The 15,142-nt window shown below is 52.3% G+C and overlaps 6 protein-coding genes across 6 annotated transcripts; 3 read left to right on the forward strand and 3 right to left on the reverse strand.

Annotated features, from left to right (window-relative positions):
• Window positions 1–92: 92 nt before the first annotated feature.
• On the reverse strand, window positions 93–3,174 carry RAD54 (DNA-dependent ATPase protein rad54; the record flags this gene model as incomplete). The annotated part of the gene is made up of 12 exons (XM_036770714.1): window positions 93–201; window positions 255–516; window positions 575–640; window positions 690–859; window positions 926–1,027; window positions 1,084–1,393; window positions 1,465–1,687; window positions 1,745–1,818; window positions 1,869–1,973; window positions 2,025–2,147; window positions 2,202–2,409; window positions 2,461–3,174. 12 exons carry the CDS (start codon window positions 3,172–3,174, stop codon window positions 93–95), a joined length of 2,466 nt encoding a protein of 821 aa, XP_036636559.1.
• A 260-nt stretch (window positions 3,175–3,434) lies between these two features.
• PC9H_001064 (uncharacterized protein) lies at window positions 3,435–5,756 on the reverse strand (the record flags this gene model as incomplete). Its single annotated transcript, XM_036770715.1, has 11 exons — window positions 3,435–3,623; window positions 3,686–3,986; window positions 4,045–4,080; window positions 4,135–4,242; window positions 4,305–5,043; window positions 5,099–5,250; window positions 5,292–5,378; window positions 5,463–5,491; window positions 5,539–5,553; window positions 5,607–5,671; window positions 5,726–5,756. The coding sequence occupies 11 exons, from the start codon at window positions 5,754–5,756 to the stop codon at window positions 3,435–3,437; spliced, it is 1,752 nt and encodes a 583-aa protein (XP_036636560.1).
• Window positions 5,757–6,052: 296 nt separating this feature from the next.
• On the forward strand, window positions 6,053–6,420 carry PC9H_001065 (uncharacterized protein; the record flags this gene model as incomplete). Its single annotated transcript, XM_036770716.1, has 2 exons — window positions 6,053–6,338; window positions 6,410–6,420. 2 exons carry the CDS (start codon window positions 6,053–6,055, stop codon window positions 6,418–6,420), a joined length of 297 nt encoding a protein of 98 aa, XP_036636561.1.
• A 573-nt stretch (window positions 6,421–6,993) lies between these two features.
• PC9H_001066 (uncharacterized protein) lies at window positions 6,994–10,771 on the reverse strand (the record flags this gene model as incomplete). Its single annotated transcript, XM_036770717.1, has 4 exons — window positions 6,994–7,239; window positions 7,293–7,499; window positions 7,554–10,322; window positions 10,376–10,771. The coding sequence occupies 4 exons, from the start codon at window positions 10,769–10,771 to the stop codon at window positions 6,994–6,996; spliced, it is 3,618 nt and encodes a 1,205-aa protein (XP_036636562.1).
• A 487-nt stretch (window positions 10,772–11,258) lies between these two features.
• On the forward strand, window positions 11,259–13,178 carry PC9H_001067 (uncharacterized protein; the record flags this gene model as incomplete). The annotated part of the gene is made up of 1 exon (XM_036770718.1): window positions 11,259–13,178. The coding sequence occupies one exon, from the start codon at window positions 11,259–11,261 to the stop codon at window positions 13,176–13,178; it is 1,920 nt and encodes a 639-aa protein (XP_036636563.1).
• A 355-nt stretch (window positions 13,179–13,533) lies between these two features.
• On the forward strand, window positions 13,534–15,063 carry PC9H_001068 (uncharacterized protein; the record flags this gene model as incomplete). The annotated part of the gene is made up of 3 exons (XM_036770719.1): window positions 13,534–13,700; window positions 13,758–14,083; window positions 14,141–15,063. 3 exons carry the CDS (start codon window positions 13,534–13,536, stop codon window positions 15,061–15,063), a joined length of 1,416 nt encoding a protein of 471 aa, XP_036636564.1.
• Between the last annotated feature and the right edge of the window lie 79 nt (window positions 15,064–15,142).

Below are 15,142 nucleotides of genomic sequence, written 5' to 3' on the forward strand. Positions count from 1 at the left end.
GAATAAGTGTATTGCGTGTATTTGTAGAGCCGCCCATGGATGATATACGTTACAAATGATATGTTACAATTAAGTGATAGTCCCCAGTCCTTCTAATGGCTGATATACTGGAAAACGAACGAAACTTGATCTAGTCCTGCTTCCGCGCGTAGCAAATCGTCATGAATGTTCTTCAGCTCCCCATTCGTAAAGTGATTCCATCTACATTAACCTCCATTAGTTCCCTGCAGTTACCTCGGACGAACATAACTTACGTGCTGGCATCACCATATAACAACGCCTGAGACTTGATAGTCTGCCTCCCATTCTTACACCTCTTGCATTTAAACGTCTCGTGCGTCTCACACAGAGTCTCCTCGTTGAACTTGAACAACTGGCGCAGCGCATCGACAGAGAAGTGGCGCTCCGTATCTTCCTTCTCGTCCACAACCGCAGAAGACAGCGCTTGTTTGTTAGCCTGTCGTTGGAAGATCTTCTCCTCGATAGTCCCGGTGGAGATGAACCGGTAGACGAAACCTTTTGACGTGGCATCAGTAGGTGGGGTGGCATGAATGGGGTAGATGGAGCGACGTACATTCTTTCTTTTGGCCGTCACGCCAGACACGGGCAAGGGCCTGTTGGTCAGCCGCAGGATTCCAATCTATTTGGCGGTCAGCGTGACAAGCACCCAGTAAATAGGCGGTACGAACCGGGATCAAATAGAATCAAGCGATTCGCGCCAATTAGGTTGATACCACATCCACCAGCCTTACTACTCAGAAGGAAAATGAATTCTTTCCCTTCTGGATTATTGAACTGGTCAACGAGCTTCTGCCGCTTCGTGATGGTCATGGTCCCGTCAAGTCTGAAGAACCCATACCTGTGAAACGAGAACGCGTCAACAATAATGATTAGATCCAAGGTACTGCGGTCCCGGAATATTTACTTTTTACTCCGGCAAAGCTTTTCGAAGAGATCGAGCGTTTGCGTATAATTGCTAATCAGGACGATCTTGTCAGTAGTCTCCGTCTTGAGTTGATGCAAGAACCTGTTCAAGTTCAAGGCTCGGCCGCTTCCCGCCGATGACAGAAAAGCGGGACACACCTCTCCAATACGAGGAACTTGCCACCCCAGTCACAACGGACCGTCTGGTTGCGGCCTTTGTCTCTGCTGCTCGCTCCAGCACCGCCGAACCCTTCTGGTATCAGCGACTCCGACCCATGAAGGTCGTTGGGCAGGTTCAGCAATTCCGGGTGATTACACAGCTTTTTCAGAATGTTGATCGCCTTTAGTGGCTGGGAGTCGGTTCCACGGAGGAGTGCCTTGATCTCAGGAGACGAGATGAATAGACGATAGAGGGAGAGTTGGAAGTCGGAGAGACCGCAGAATACGACGTGTTCGTATTTTACGGGAACTGGCAGTAACGCGGAAGGTCAGTAAAGAGTCCGGTTTACGCTGCGAAGGAGAAGGACGGAGAAAACTAACGGTATTTCGAAAGCAGGTCGTTCGTGCGCCGTATGATAAATTTCGTGACCAGGCCTCCTAGTTCCTTCAGCTTCTGCTCACTCGCCGCCTTGAACTCGTCGCTGGCCATTGAGTCGCGTCCGCGAATAATGGCATTCTCGAAGTTCTTGCGGAAATCATTCTTGGAGCCGAGGAAATTGGGGTTGGCGAAGTTGAGCAGGGAGAAGTATTCGGAGAGATCGTTCTAACGGGGTTTTGTGTTAGCGTTTGTCCTGAAGATGGGTGATGCGAGGTAGCTTACCTGGATGGGTGTACCAGTGAGAATGACGCGACGCTTGACGTCTAGTGCGTTGAGCGCTTGGAATGTTAGCGAATCTATATCCAATGTGAGTACATTGGGAATATCGCGAGTAAGCAAGCGTTACCGGAGTTTTTGAGTCGATGTCCTTCGTCGCAGAGTAGCAAACCTATGCTACAGCTCGCCAGATGGACTGAGAGCGTTCGAAGGGTTTCATACGAAACAATCATCACTTGTAGAAAGTGTCAGCCATAGTCTGGTGCTGTAGTCCACGCAAACTTACCTGGCTGCGTCACATTTCTCCCGTGGGCAGACACCCACCGATTAACTTTCTCAATCAACTCGGCCTTTCCACCTTTGCCATCTACCGCAAGTGCATTTATCGCGCCTTTCCCTAACCATTTATCTACGCCGAGTCAGCAAATAACATGTAGGGCCACTCCGCATACGTAGCACATACCGAACTCGTTCGCCCAATTCTTGACCAAACTCGAGGGACACGCTATGATACCTTTCTCGATCGTCGTCTTCCCCGGATGCGGGGACTGCTTGAGCAATGTCCATAGCAACGCTATGCATTGTAGGGTCTTACCAAGACCCATTTCGTCTGCCATGATGCACCCATATTGGTTCTCGACGACCATCCCCGTCGCGCATTTATACAGGAACTAACTTTTCATGAGTGACGATAGATGGTAGAATTGGGATCTAAGGCTCACCTTGACACCCTCGACTTGATGTGGTCGGAGGACCTTGCTAAGACGGGGATCAATAACAACTGGTACTTTCGGTACCTTGTCCTTCGTTGCTTTGTCCTCTCCTAAAAGGGCCTTCAGACTCTTATGCGGATTAAACATCCCAGCTGTCTTCTCCCTCGCTTCCTTCTCCAACCTTTCCCTCTCTTCCAGCTTCAGCCGCTCCTTCCGCTCCTCATCCGTCTCGCGGTCATCAATCGTCGGGTCGTACAACACAATCGCATGGTCCTCCATCGGGTCATGCAAGGGCCGGGGCGCAATCTTCGCCCTTGGGCGAATCCCCAGAGATGCGCCGCTGAACACAAGCTCGACGTTGGCCCCGTCCTTCCCCTTCATCGTCGGAAGCGAGAAGCTTCTCTTGCCCCCAAACACCTCGCCGAACGGTTTCGGCTTGTACACGGGGTATACCTTCACGGCGGCCAGCAGCTCCTCCTCAGTGGGATACGCCTTCTCCCCGTCCTTCTTCTGTCGTTTCTTGCGGTTGCCCTCGTCGTCCGAGTCATCTGCTGCAGCCCCGTCTTGACCTTTATACGACACGCGTTTGCGCTTGCGCGCGGGCTGGGCACGAGTGTCTGCCTTTGCTAGGGTCGGGGGCTTGAAGGGCTTGTTGACGCGCCCGCTTTCTTGGAGGCGGTCAACTGCCTTGCCGTCGCTAGTCGTCGGTATGCGGCGTAGCATGGTGGCTTAATCAAACGCGTGTGCACAGCCACCTATAACTTTAATCGCGTTCGTAAAGGCAACCACGTGACCGAGACTAACACATTTGGATTCACAATGACTTCGCTGGCAGTGTCAAGGCAGATATCTGATTGCAGTAAATTGTCATAGTGTCATTCATAGACACCGTACACCAGAGTAGAGGGGGACGCTCGAACACAACAAAGACAAAGACCAGAAAAGTACAACTACCCCACGTGGTTGAGGAGGAACCGTAGAAACTACCATCGATTTGGATCCGCATTCTCGATGGCCTCATGATACCCTATAGGGTTGCTAATCATCACGCGCGTGACCAAGACATGCCCCGCTTCGGCGCGTAGTGATGCTGGGAAGTCGAGTCGCTGCACGATGTCGGCGCTTTCGGGGACGCAGAAGGCGAACAGGTCTTCGTGTACGAACTCCACGAACTATGACGAGAGTTAGACAGATTCAGAGCAGGAATCCAGATAAGGAGAAGGAGGTAACTCACTAGTTCCCCAGCTCGCAATTTCGTCTGGAAGCGCTCATAATGCCGCTTTTGGGCGTCGCTGGCTTCGCTGTCGTCAAGTACCACCTTTGCTGAGGGTCCAACACTTCGCAATGTGTTGAGAAGGGTATGTGCGTATTCTTGCTGATAAAACTGGCCCGCGGGCCCTTTTGCTTGTGTCTTGATGATTTCGTCTAGTGTCGGGGTCGGGGTCGGAGCGTCTGGCGTGTCAGGGCTGGCACAGAGAAGGCGCACGGGGGCGGCGGCGCTGCTGTCGAAGGACAGGAAGAACTTCGCTGTTGGTCTGCCACAATACCGGTGGTCAGCAAAGAGGAAGGAAAAAAGGGTGGTGAGATGCATACGATTCGGATTCACCAGTCTCCCCAGACCCGCTTGCTCTGGTGGGAGGGCTTCATTAATATAGGCTTGGATATCTAGATGTGATAGCTCACAGTGCGCCAAAGATGGTACTATTCGCGTCGCTGATCCTCCATTTGTGGCGCTGCTCGGGAACTGCGGGGCTGGCTGACGGAAACAGCGTCTCCTTCACCGTCGCCAAACTATAATTCGCATACTATCATTTAGCTGATACCAACAGAAATACATTCGACGGGATGGCTACCTTTGACGCAGTACAGACACCACCCCCGTGCCTGCAGTTGTTGTTGCTGCGGCTGTTGGCGGCTGTGAAGGCGAACGAGGCGGGATGGTGTCTTCTGGGTACGCCAGAGTCGGGGTTACGAGAGTATCATCTTGGAAGTCAACAAGGTCAGCAACGCTCTTCTCGTCCGCGCCTGCCAGGCGCAGGAGCTCGGCGGCAGTGGGCGGGACAACGACCACAGACGCATCAGGTATGGATAGACCGGGGATTTCGGCGCTCTCGTCGACATCAGGGGAAAGCGAATGTCTCTCCTCAGCGCGTTGTTCAGCCTGGACCGGTTCGGCTTTTTTCACACTCCTCAGGCTCCTCTTCCCTTTATCGTACGTCAGAAGCGAACTACGACGCGGCGTCGAGATTTCCAGCTGCGAGTTGCGTCCCGGTCCGGCGCGCGAGCTGGATACCCGCGGACGCGATGACGAGACGCGGGCCTTTGCTGGGATCGCGTCTGCCAGTTCCGTGAGCTGCGGATCGTCGACCATCTTCACGCGCGAATTCGCCGCTCTGGCGCGATGCGATGGCATCGTGGTTGTGGCTAGCGCTGAGGACGATGCACTTGGGATGGGAGGAGGGTCGGACGGACATGGGGCTGGCAGCGAGTCTGGGAGACACTGCGCTGCTGGTTCCGGCAGGGGCGACGTCTGGTGCCGTTTGCTGGCAGGGGGGCTAGCATCTGTGGGCGGCGCGACTTTGCGCTTGTGGCCTGTAGCGAGGGCGTCAATAAAGCCGGCGGTGCCCTATACAGCCAGAGGACGTACGGATACGAGGAGGCCCAGTAGGGAATACCTCATCCTGGTACTCGAATCGGCTTATATCATTCGGGTCCCGGCCCTGCAGCATGGGCTCGCAGCGTGCCCAGAACTTTTCGATTAGCTCTTCGGAACCTTCAAACGATTCTGCGGGTTCCCAGCTAGTTGGCGAGTAAGTGCGGGAAAGCGTTCTGAGACGCACTCTGGGCCATCGAAAATCAGGAAGGACATCCCCTCCTGCCTTTGCTGATCCTCCGAGACAAAAGATTGAACGATGCGACCATTCATCCTTCGCAGAGAAGGATTAGCAGAGGGAGGAGGGAGTATCTGTCCAGACAAGTCCTTCCATGGCCCAGAGTGAAATGGTACTCACGTATCATCCCCCTCTGTGTAGCCCTTCCACTGCATGATATCAAGCTTTGTGCGCAAGGAGGGTTTCGTGAACTTACTCTGACGCGAAATTTCTGGGAAGGCGTGAGCGAGACGGCTCGGACAACACAGTGATTGCACGACTTACCCATATCAATTTCTTCTTTCGAGCCTTGGGTTTCTCGTAATCTATCCGTGCTTTCAGAATGTAGTCTATTTATTCGCTTAAGCCTAAACAGAATCAAAGTGATAAAGAAGAATACTGACCTACTTCATACTCCTCGTCGCCGCCGGACATGATGCAAGTGCAGGATCAGAGAGTTATGGGCAAGGGAGATACTTTTGCAGGCTCCAAATGGGCATTCACTGAGATACGTATCGTTTGCTGCGACTTCCTAGCGAAAGTCTGAGCGGCGATTGTCAAAGTCAATAGTGAAGATGTCTTGAACTTTCTGAAGTCCCGCACTAGGCGCCCAGATCGGTTGATCCTTTTGTGAATATTCGGTGCTCCCCATTCGGGGCGCGCAATTACAGTATGGACTGCCTTTGGACCGCCTTCCAAGGGTGCACTCAACATCTCTCTTTTCGACCACCATGATCACTTCAGAAAAACCTAGCGAAGCACAAACCCAACTGCACCCTCCTCCAGCGTACGGGGAGAACTCTGGTGCATCGCCGGCACAAGCGCACAATCCTTACTTCCAACAACAGCCGCAGCCACACATACTATATCCGCCTCCAGGGTCGCCATATCAGGAGGGGCCACCATCTTCACCACCACAAGTATATCCCCCTCAGCAGGTGCAGCAGCCATGGTCTCCCAACATGCAAGACCCAATGGCTAGGGATGTCCAAATCGGCCAGAACTATCAAGCTGTTCGTGAGTATATTACCCTTGATTTTTTGTCTCAATGAAGCTGACTTTCTACAGTCTTTGCTCGTTGTGCACAGGGAAGGCATGAGCGCACGACGAAATACGGCGCCTGTGGTATCATTGCTGCCATCCTCTTATTTCCTATAGGCCTACTATGTTTATTGTGAGCACTGCCCTCTCCTGGCGTATCAAGCTAACATTGTACGTCAGCTTGGACACAGAGGATCGCTGTGCAGTATGTGGAACGGTTCTCTGAATCGACGCCAATGTGTCTCCTGTCAGTCATTGATGCATCGCCCCAAAATTCGGTCGATACTTTGCTATTATTCTATGTAGAACATACACGAATTGTATCTTGAGATGCTACAATGTCTCGAGCTTACAATACGACGAGGTCTTTCTATGATCCTTCAAAATGGCACCTAAACCTGAACCTCCTGTAATGCCTTCGACCCCTAAGGCCTAAGGCCCAATGCCTTCCTTCACTCATAGGCTCTCAAACAACTGGGATATCTATATCAGAACCAAACGTATATATACATGTTCAATAATTTGCCCTATGCGATACAAGATTCAAAACAATTATGCGGCAAGAGGAGTATATGGTGAATAAAATAACGTACAGTAAATACTAGATAGTAGATGATATACTTAGATGCAATCAAGGACGGGACCACTCGGGGAGAGGCAACATCCTTCCCGCAAGCAACGAGTACTTCACCCACTGGGTGTCGACGACAGTAGCTCCGTCGAGGTCGTCCCGGTAGTTCGTACTTTCTTTGATGACGACTAGGTCATACTCCGTAGCTTGCCTGGACGCGTCATTCAAATCGGCGACGGCCTCCACACGTTTTGCACCCATGCACACCAGGATCTGGCCAATGAAATGGCTTCCAGGAACATCAGTCTAGGGTGTGAGGTTTGAGGCTAGCTGAAATGTAGATGAAGATGTGCGCGTACCTTTCCTTGGACAGGGATAAGGTCCCTGCCCACACAGAGAGCAGTCTTGTTTTTGAGGATCTTGTGGGGAACTTTGTTGTCCATGATGTGACGAAGATGCTCGCTGGTAGAGCACCAAAGGGTGTCGACGAATTGGCTGACATTGGCTTCCAAAGGCTCCACGAATCCTTGCGCAAGAAGGTGGGGTGCCCATTCTATTTCCATGTCCTGTGGTGTAACGCTGTAAGTATCCGAAGTGCGAAGACGTCGCAGAAAACAAACCTCTTTGATACATGCCTCCACCCATCTGTAGGAGAGACATGGAACACCAAGAGCGACAGCTACTAGATACCGTGGCTTTTCATTGCATTCATCGGATACCAAGAAAACCTTTCTGGTCTGATCAATATTGCCGATCCATGCAATCTCGCCTTGTGTGATCACCCAACGTCGACCATCCCTATCATACTTCCCATCCAAACTCAGAACAGTCGTCCAGTCGTCGATCACGGCGCCCCCTCCTCCTCGTACCGCATTGGCGATCTTGTCTTTGGTCATTGTCGAGCCCGGGCTCAAAGTGATGACGATGCCGTATTCCGAGAGCACGCTGGACGTAGGGCGAGGGCCCGCGGTGCTGCTGATAGATAACCGAGAAGGCGAAGGTTGTGGATGCTTCAGTTTTGTAACAACCGTGTCCGAAGTCAACTTTCGGTCTTTCCAGGCGTAGTTGATGGTCTTCATGTGAATGGTGATGTCTGCTCTTTTCATTTCTTCTTCTTCCCCATCAAGCTTAATGGTAACCACCTCCGTGTTATGTTGGTCATCGACGTTAACGACCTTGCAGGTTTTCTTCTTGAACCCAATCGGAGCGACTTCATCCCCGACATTTAATTGTGCAAGTCGCATCTGGTCCAAGGTCACGTCCGCTTCCGTCCCATCGTCGAACTTGATCAAGTATTTTCCATGGGGCTTCATGGAATGGACGGTTCCCAGGAAGTAGTGAGCCTCAGTCTTCCACAAGGCATATACACGAGTAGGCTTGCCGCCAATACGGCTGCTACTCGCGGGAGCACTGGAACGCAGCGACTTTGCGCGAACGGCGGCGGGAGTCTCTGGTTTCTTTGTCTTCTTAGCACGCTTGGGAGCGGCCTTGATGCCAGATTTTGCGGTCGAACCAGAATCTCTTCGTTTTCTCTTTTTATTGGTTTTATCTTCGACTGGCTCCTCGTATTCATCACCGTCGTAGGCTGGTTCCGTGCTGGCGTCGTCTCCGTGGTCGACCTTTAGAATGTGGTCCTCAGTCAGGTCTGACAACGGGCTGAGTTCCTGGCGGACAGCCTCTTGTTTCGTCTTGGACGAAGAAGCTACCTTCGACGCGGTAGCTTTGGGCAGAGCCCGAATGGCCTTTGCTTTCGCAGGTGCTTTGGGCTGGACTGGCGCATCCTTCTTCCCAACACCATCTTGCTCTGGAAGGGAAGAAGGAACAATTCCGTTCTCCCACGAACCAAGGAGATACCCAGGTGCTGGTTTCGTTTGCCTAGTTTGTCTAGCGGCAGGCGAGATAGCCCTTTGTTTCCCTTTGGCCTTGGAGGTTGGTTTCTTCGGCACGGCAGGCGGAGGCATGGTGGTTTCCTTCTTGCTGCGCTGGAGCTCCTTCCCTTTGTTCAAGGTCATTTTGGCAAGCGGCATATCGTCTTCGTCGTCTTCGTCGTCATCCGTGCGCGCAGCAGTTGTGTCAACGTCCATTTCAACCGAATCGGGTACTATCTCTTCAGAATTGGGGTGGAAATCAGGCTCCCCCTGACGGAATATGTTGCGTTTCTGGATAGCGGGGGACTTGGTGACTGCACTCGATGCAGGAGCAGGGGGTTGCGTATCCTGTCTCAATGGCTCCGAGTCGGGAACGGTGTTATCTGTGGTGGAATCAGTAGGTGGGATACGCTGGAAAGCCTTTGGTCGTGACGGAAAGCCGCGCCGCCGAGGGAGAGTTTCTTCTACTGTGGACGGTTGCGTTTCGGCTTGGGCTGCAGAAGGGCCGTCACCGTAGCCATCACCGTCGCCTTCGTTCGATGGCTGAGTTTCTTGATAAGCTGGCTGGCGCGAAGGGCCACCCGCAAGGCGCGCAGCTTCCGCTGCTTCATCCTCCTCCTTCAGCATTTTGGTGGCAGCGTCAAAGGCAGTTTGGTAGAGGCCAAGACTTTGGGCAAGCTCGAAGAGAGGTCGTATGTCATAATCATAGCGCCATAATTTACTCCAGTCAACAAACGTTAAGAGACGATGGGCTGATTTCGAAATCTCCTCCTCAGGAGAAAGTTGGGCCAGGTATTTTGTGATCCTGAGGGCGATGGCGCCCTCAGGTAGTCTTTCAACTTGGGAGACAATCGGAGTCCTGTCTGAAGAAGCCTGAGTGGTGTCGGTGAAATGGGTGGTGTCGGCGAAATCCATAGGTTGTGTAGCGACAAGTGGCTCTGCCTCAGGCGGATCGTTGGTATCCATTCCATTGTCGAGGGCGTTGATATAATCATATAGAGATGAAGAGGGTGCTGATACTTCACTGGAAAGTTGACTTGGTTCTTGCATATTTAGATCAACGTCCATATCAGGCTCCTGTGCTTGTCCGTAATCATAATCATCATTTCTATTGTGGTTCAACGCTTCTTCTTGGGATCCTGATATTGAGGGAGTCGAGTCAACCAGGACTCTCCCTTGGGGCGGAGAGGCCGGAGGCGGAGAAGGAGTGTGAACGCGTCGTATCAGGATTCCGCGTCCCATCTTCTGGAGCATTGCTTCGCGCTCTTCTGCGATGCGTGCCAGCTGAGACAAAGGGACGTTCAATTGTTCAGCGCCCTGAATGTAGCGAGCGGCTGGATCAATACTGTCCTCGAACGCCCCGATGAACGAATCTTGAGAATCTGCGTCGAGCGCAGGGTACGTACCACGGCGAACCCGTGGAGAATTTCGATGGGAAGGCAGGTTGGTATTGGTTTCTTTGGCAGGGATGGTGGCTCGGGGTAAGGGTGAAGAGCGCGTCTTGCTGATGGGGGGCTCGACCTATATACACGGGTCAAGACGCGTCGCATAAAGCATCCGTCAACGTGACTTACTTTGGATGGCGAGGCAGCTTTGACCGGTTGGAACCTAGTATTCTTAGGGCCAGCGTTGGTAGGTTCTTGGACCCCCTTCATTGCTTTCACAGGAAAGCTCCGCTTGTTGCCTCTCAGCAACCCTTCATCTACTTCATCCTCGTCAAGGAGCTGCGTATCCGTTTGAGTCGCATCAAGACCGAAATATTGATAACGAGAAGCCTGCGGACTACCGGTCACATCACTTGAAAGGTCTCTTTCGGTGTCCTTCCGGCGATTATGATCGTGAAGGTTACTGGAACAGGTTCCTGCGGTATCGAAGCCGCCGTCAAGAACCTGTTCCAATATTTGGCTAGCTTGGGACCCTTCGATCGCTGGCTTGCTATATCCCGAAGGCGTGAATAAGCATAAACTCATGGTTAGCTCGGTATCACGCACGTTCGGGTAGTTCTCATCGTATTCTCAAGGGTTTCCGTCGCGTTCACGATGGTAATATAGGTAATATGTGAAATGAAAAGCTGTTTTGGCTGCGACTACGCGTGTGCTGAGTGGTCCGAACGCGGTGACCGTCTGTGTCTCGGCGAGAGGAGTGTGGGACCAGAAACAAGGATCCAGGGGTAACGGGGAGCACTACAAGATTCGGGGAGGTTGGCTTTGCGCACAGAACTGAGGTCGCATCAACGTTGGGATGGGCTGTTGTAAAGAACCTCTGAAGTGCTCGGCGAGTCTTCGAGACCCCTAGTGGCTATTTGGAGCTGTTTACTTGTGGCGCGTCGCGTATTATTGATTCCACTTTCGGCAATAGGGCGGTACCGTGACTGCGAGATCTCGGACTCCTCTTCACATCAAACTCTCAAGTCGCCCGCTCGTCGCTCGCGCTGGTCGCCGTGCTCAGCAGGTCACCATGCCCCCGACGTACAGAAATACGCCTACGCTCATCACGCTCTTTTCTCGCCTAGCTCCTCGTCGCGACGAATTCAAATATCTCAACGACCACACCGACAGTCACAATGGACACCGCAACGGCCCCAAGAAGGTCGCACAAACAAACTTCGATTCCAAGCATTCCACCAGTAAATCTGCTTCTCACCAAGAAAAAGTTCTGGCCCAGGACCTGGCCAAAGGCAAGCCTGAGGACGACGCAGGCGAGACCAGCATGACTGCCATACCCGTACCAATACCTGATACTGGATCTCATCATTCCGATTCGACCGACAAGAATAAACCACACAGCAAAAGTTCTTCTATCTCGGAACACTCTATGACAACTTCATCACTTGTATCGGCGACTTCTTTGTTACTCCCAACAACCACTGTCTTTTCATCAGCCCCACCTACGGACACTATCAGCTCCACTTTTCAATCTGTATCTGTAATTCCTTCCAGCGCAGCGCACCCATCTCTGGCGGGTCCCCACCTTTCGACCCTTGCAATAGCGTTGCTGGCTTCTGGCGCAGCCTGTATCATAGTTGCCCTCTTCATAATCATCAAAGTTTGTTCTCGCCCTAGGCGCCGTACACCAACGCCTTCTTTGCCTATTCTGGAAGACGGTTTCGATGATATCTACAAACCCGGTGTAGAGGACTCGCCTCTGTTTGGAGGCAAGGAAAGGATATCTCATCTTGACAACAACGGTTTCTCTCCCTGGCCCAAGGACCTCCAGGCACCGCAGTGGCCACCTGAGCCCGTACAAACTTTTAATACTGCCCCCAATAATACCTCTCACTGGATGCAAAGGCGGGAAGTGGATTACGCCTTCAACGGACATGCGCACAGCCAGGGCTCCACCTATGAACCCAACATTGTCTCACCGCGACCTATTCGCCAAATGCAGGACGCTATCACTCGAGTTACCCGCCGGCTATCGGCAGCCTCACTCCACCCAGGTGGGAATCCGTCTACGGAGGCAACTGGCCTTGGTATAGGCGACAGTCCCCCGCTCACTGCGGATGGATACCAGGTCATGGAACGCAAGTCGAGGTCGGTGTCTCGCAAAAGTGTCAACGGATCCGAGCCACTTCCTCAAGGCCGACGGCAGTCACAATCTCTCAGGCAATCTATGGGTCTCGCATATGATGGAGCCGACGTTTTGTCCCCTTGTTCACATGACGTTTATGTTCCTAGTGAAATGATTACCCCGATCGCGATAGCTGAACCGTCTCCTGCTCATGGTGGCCGTAGCCGTATTAAATCGTCGTATTTCACATCTTATCCTAGATCATCTGCCGCCCCCATGTTCGCAAATGCAGGCGCTCTCAACCACGTTGAATCTTCCGAGGCTTCTCTACATCGGTCGGAATCCCGTCGTGATCGGGACACCAAAGCCCTTGCTGCTGCGCTCGGCCTTTCATCCCCGTCTCCCATCTGTCCTCCCCCACCTTCTCCCACAATTCACCCGGATGATTCTCTCAGCATGCTGGGCAGGCGCTTCTCGAAGGCCATCCCATCGCGTTCAGCTGACAGTGCTGCGGGTGGGGATGCAAAGCCCAGACATTCGCTATCTGCAATGAGTCCAAGGAGCCCGTCCTCAGTGCTAGGCAATCTTATGTTGGTCGACTTCGGAGCTACTAGCAAGTCACTAGCTAACATCGGGTTTGGTGAAAGTACACGCCAATCCTATGCGAGCTCCAAAATACCCACGTCGATGTCCAAGAAAAGTCTGTATGACGATAGGCCTCCGCGAGTTCCGTCGCCCCCACCCCTGCCTTCACTCGCCCAGATGGGATTAGAGAAGTCCTGCCCGGAGACATTTGCGAGCTATCGCAGCCCAACGTACAGCATTTTCGGACTTTATGAAGATAGTAGAAGGAGCGTTCTGAGGTGATGCAACGTAGATACCCCAATGGATATCGAATTCTCTGTGATTGTAGGACCCATACGATTGAGTTTGAAGTGATTTTGTGGGACCATGCATCAAGATTGGAAAATCCAGATGGAAACGAAACATCAGGTCTGTGGGAGGAGTATGAAATGATGTGTTGCGGTGTAGCAAAGCGCAGCAAATTTCTTGGCGGCTACCGTCCTATCAACGCTGTCCCTTCTCCCATATATTTGATTCTAGCAGAAAACACTTTCGTTTCTGCATCTCCACTCTTTGATTCCACGAGACGACTGGTTTTCATCTCTTCTCATCGAGCAACTCGCAAGGTCTTGCAGGCAATACCGCCACCCGCCATAATATGACCCAGCACCCTAATAATGCCTTGCCAGCAATATCCCTGAACATAAGCCTCAAGGCCAACGAGGCTCACGACCACGATAATGACGAACTGGGCCTGGCGAACAATACGAATGGGAACGCTCAGGCCGTGCCATCACTATGGGGAATTCCACTGAAATATATTTCGTGAGTTACTGTGGACACGAATGTTGCTTGAGGATCTGACGGTGCACGATGGCTTAGCCTGGTCACCCTGGCCCTCCAGAATTCGCTACTGACGATAATCATGCACTATTCACGCGTCTCTACACCACCTTCGCGCGCATATTCTGCTGCCACAGCGGTTTTAATGAACGAACTGCTGAAGGGTGGCATTTCCCTGTTGATCGCTTTCTCGCGTATAGAGCTACCATCGACCCCCCAGGCATCGTACAGAGACATCTCCCAGACGACCTCGTATCCGACCTCATGGTTTGCGCCCCGCTTAGTCTCAGCGCGCATCAGGCGCCTCTGGAAGGACGTTTTCAGCGCTGACTGTTGGAAACTGTCAATTCCTGCCATCCTATACGGTGTGTTTAACGTTTTGCTTGATTGCATCACCGGTATTGATCGTTCGTAACATCTAGTGATCCAAAACAACCTGCAATACGTCGCAGCGTCGAACTTAGATGCAGCAACGTTTCAAGTTAGTTACCAAATGAAAATCTTGACGACAGCCGGTTTCTCTGTGTTGCTTCTTCGGAAACGACTCGCTCCTACGCAATGGCTAGCGCTGCTATTTCTAGCCATCGGTGTTGGCATCGTTCAGATCCAGGGGTCAACATCACACAGCACCGCGATGATTGATGACATGAACGCCATGAAGGGGTTCTTAGCTGTCGCTGCAGCGTGCTTCACGTCTGGTTTGGCTGGGGTCTATTTCGAGATGGTGTTGAAGAACTCCCAAGCAGACTTGTGGGTCCGCAACGTCCAGCTATCGCTCTTCTCCCTTCTCCCTGCCATTGCGCCAATTCTATACGATCACGCCTCCGAGGGTTCCGGCGCATTTGGTACACTCTTCCGAAACTTTGGCTTCTGGGCATGGGCTACCGTTCTCGTGCAGGTCCTCGGTGGACTCATCACGGCTATGGTCATCAAATACTCGGACAATATCTTGAAGGGCTTTGCTACCAGCCTTAGCATCGTCATTTCCTTCCTAGCCTCCGTCGCCCTGTTCAACTTCCAGATGACCTTCACTTTCGTCCTCGGCTCCGTCGTCGTGCTGATCGCCACATGGTTGTACAACCAACAACCAAAGCCCAAGCCCAACATCCTCGTGACCACAACAGACCATCAACTGTGGACATTCAACCCATCTGAGAAAGAATTGTCGTCACCCGCCGTTTTCGTCGCACCGCAAGTGCCTGATCACTCACCACGAGGTACCCTTTCGTTATCTACGTCACGTTCGCTTTCATCGTCGTCCGTTTCCCTATCATCCATGTCTCTGCATAGCTCCCCACAGCTAGAGGCTCGGATACTGGACAGCAAAGAAAACAGGACTTTTTAGATTATCATCTACAGAAGGCTTGATTGGACCTTCTGGACCTTCAATCATAGCACGTAGCACCTTGCACTCGAACTCGTAC

The sequence above is a fragment of the Pleurotus ostreatus genome (assembly GCF_014466165.1).
Source record: "Pleurotus ostreatus strain PC9 chromosome Unknown scaffold_1, whole genome shotgun sequence".
Classification (NCBI taxonomy): Eukaryota; Fungi; Basidiomycota; class Agaricomycetes; order Agaricales; family Pleurotaceae; genus Pleurotus; species Pleurotus ostreatus.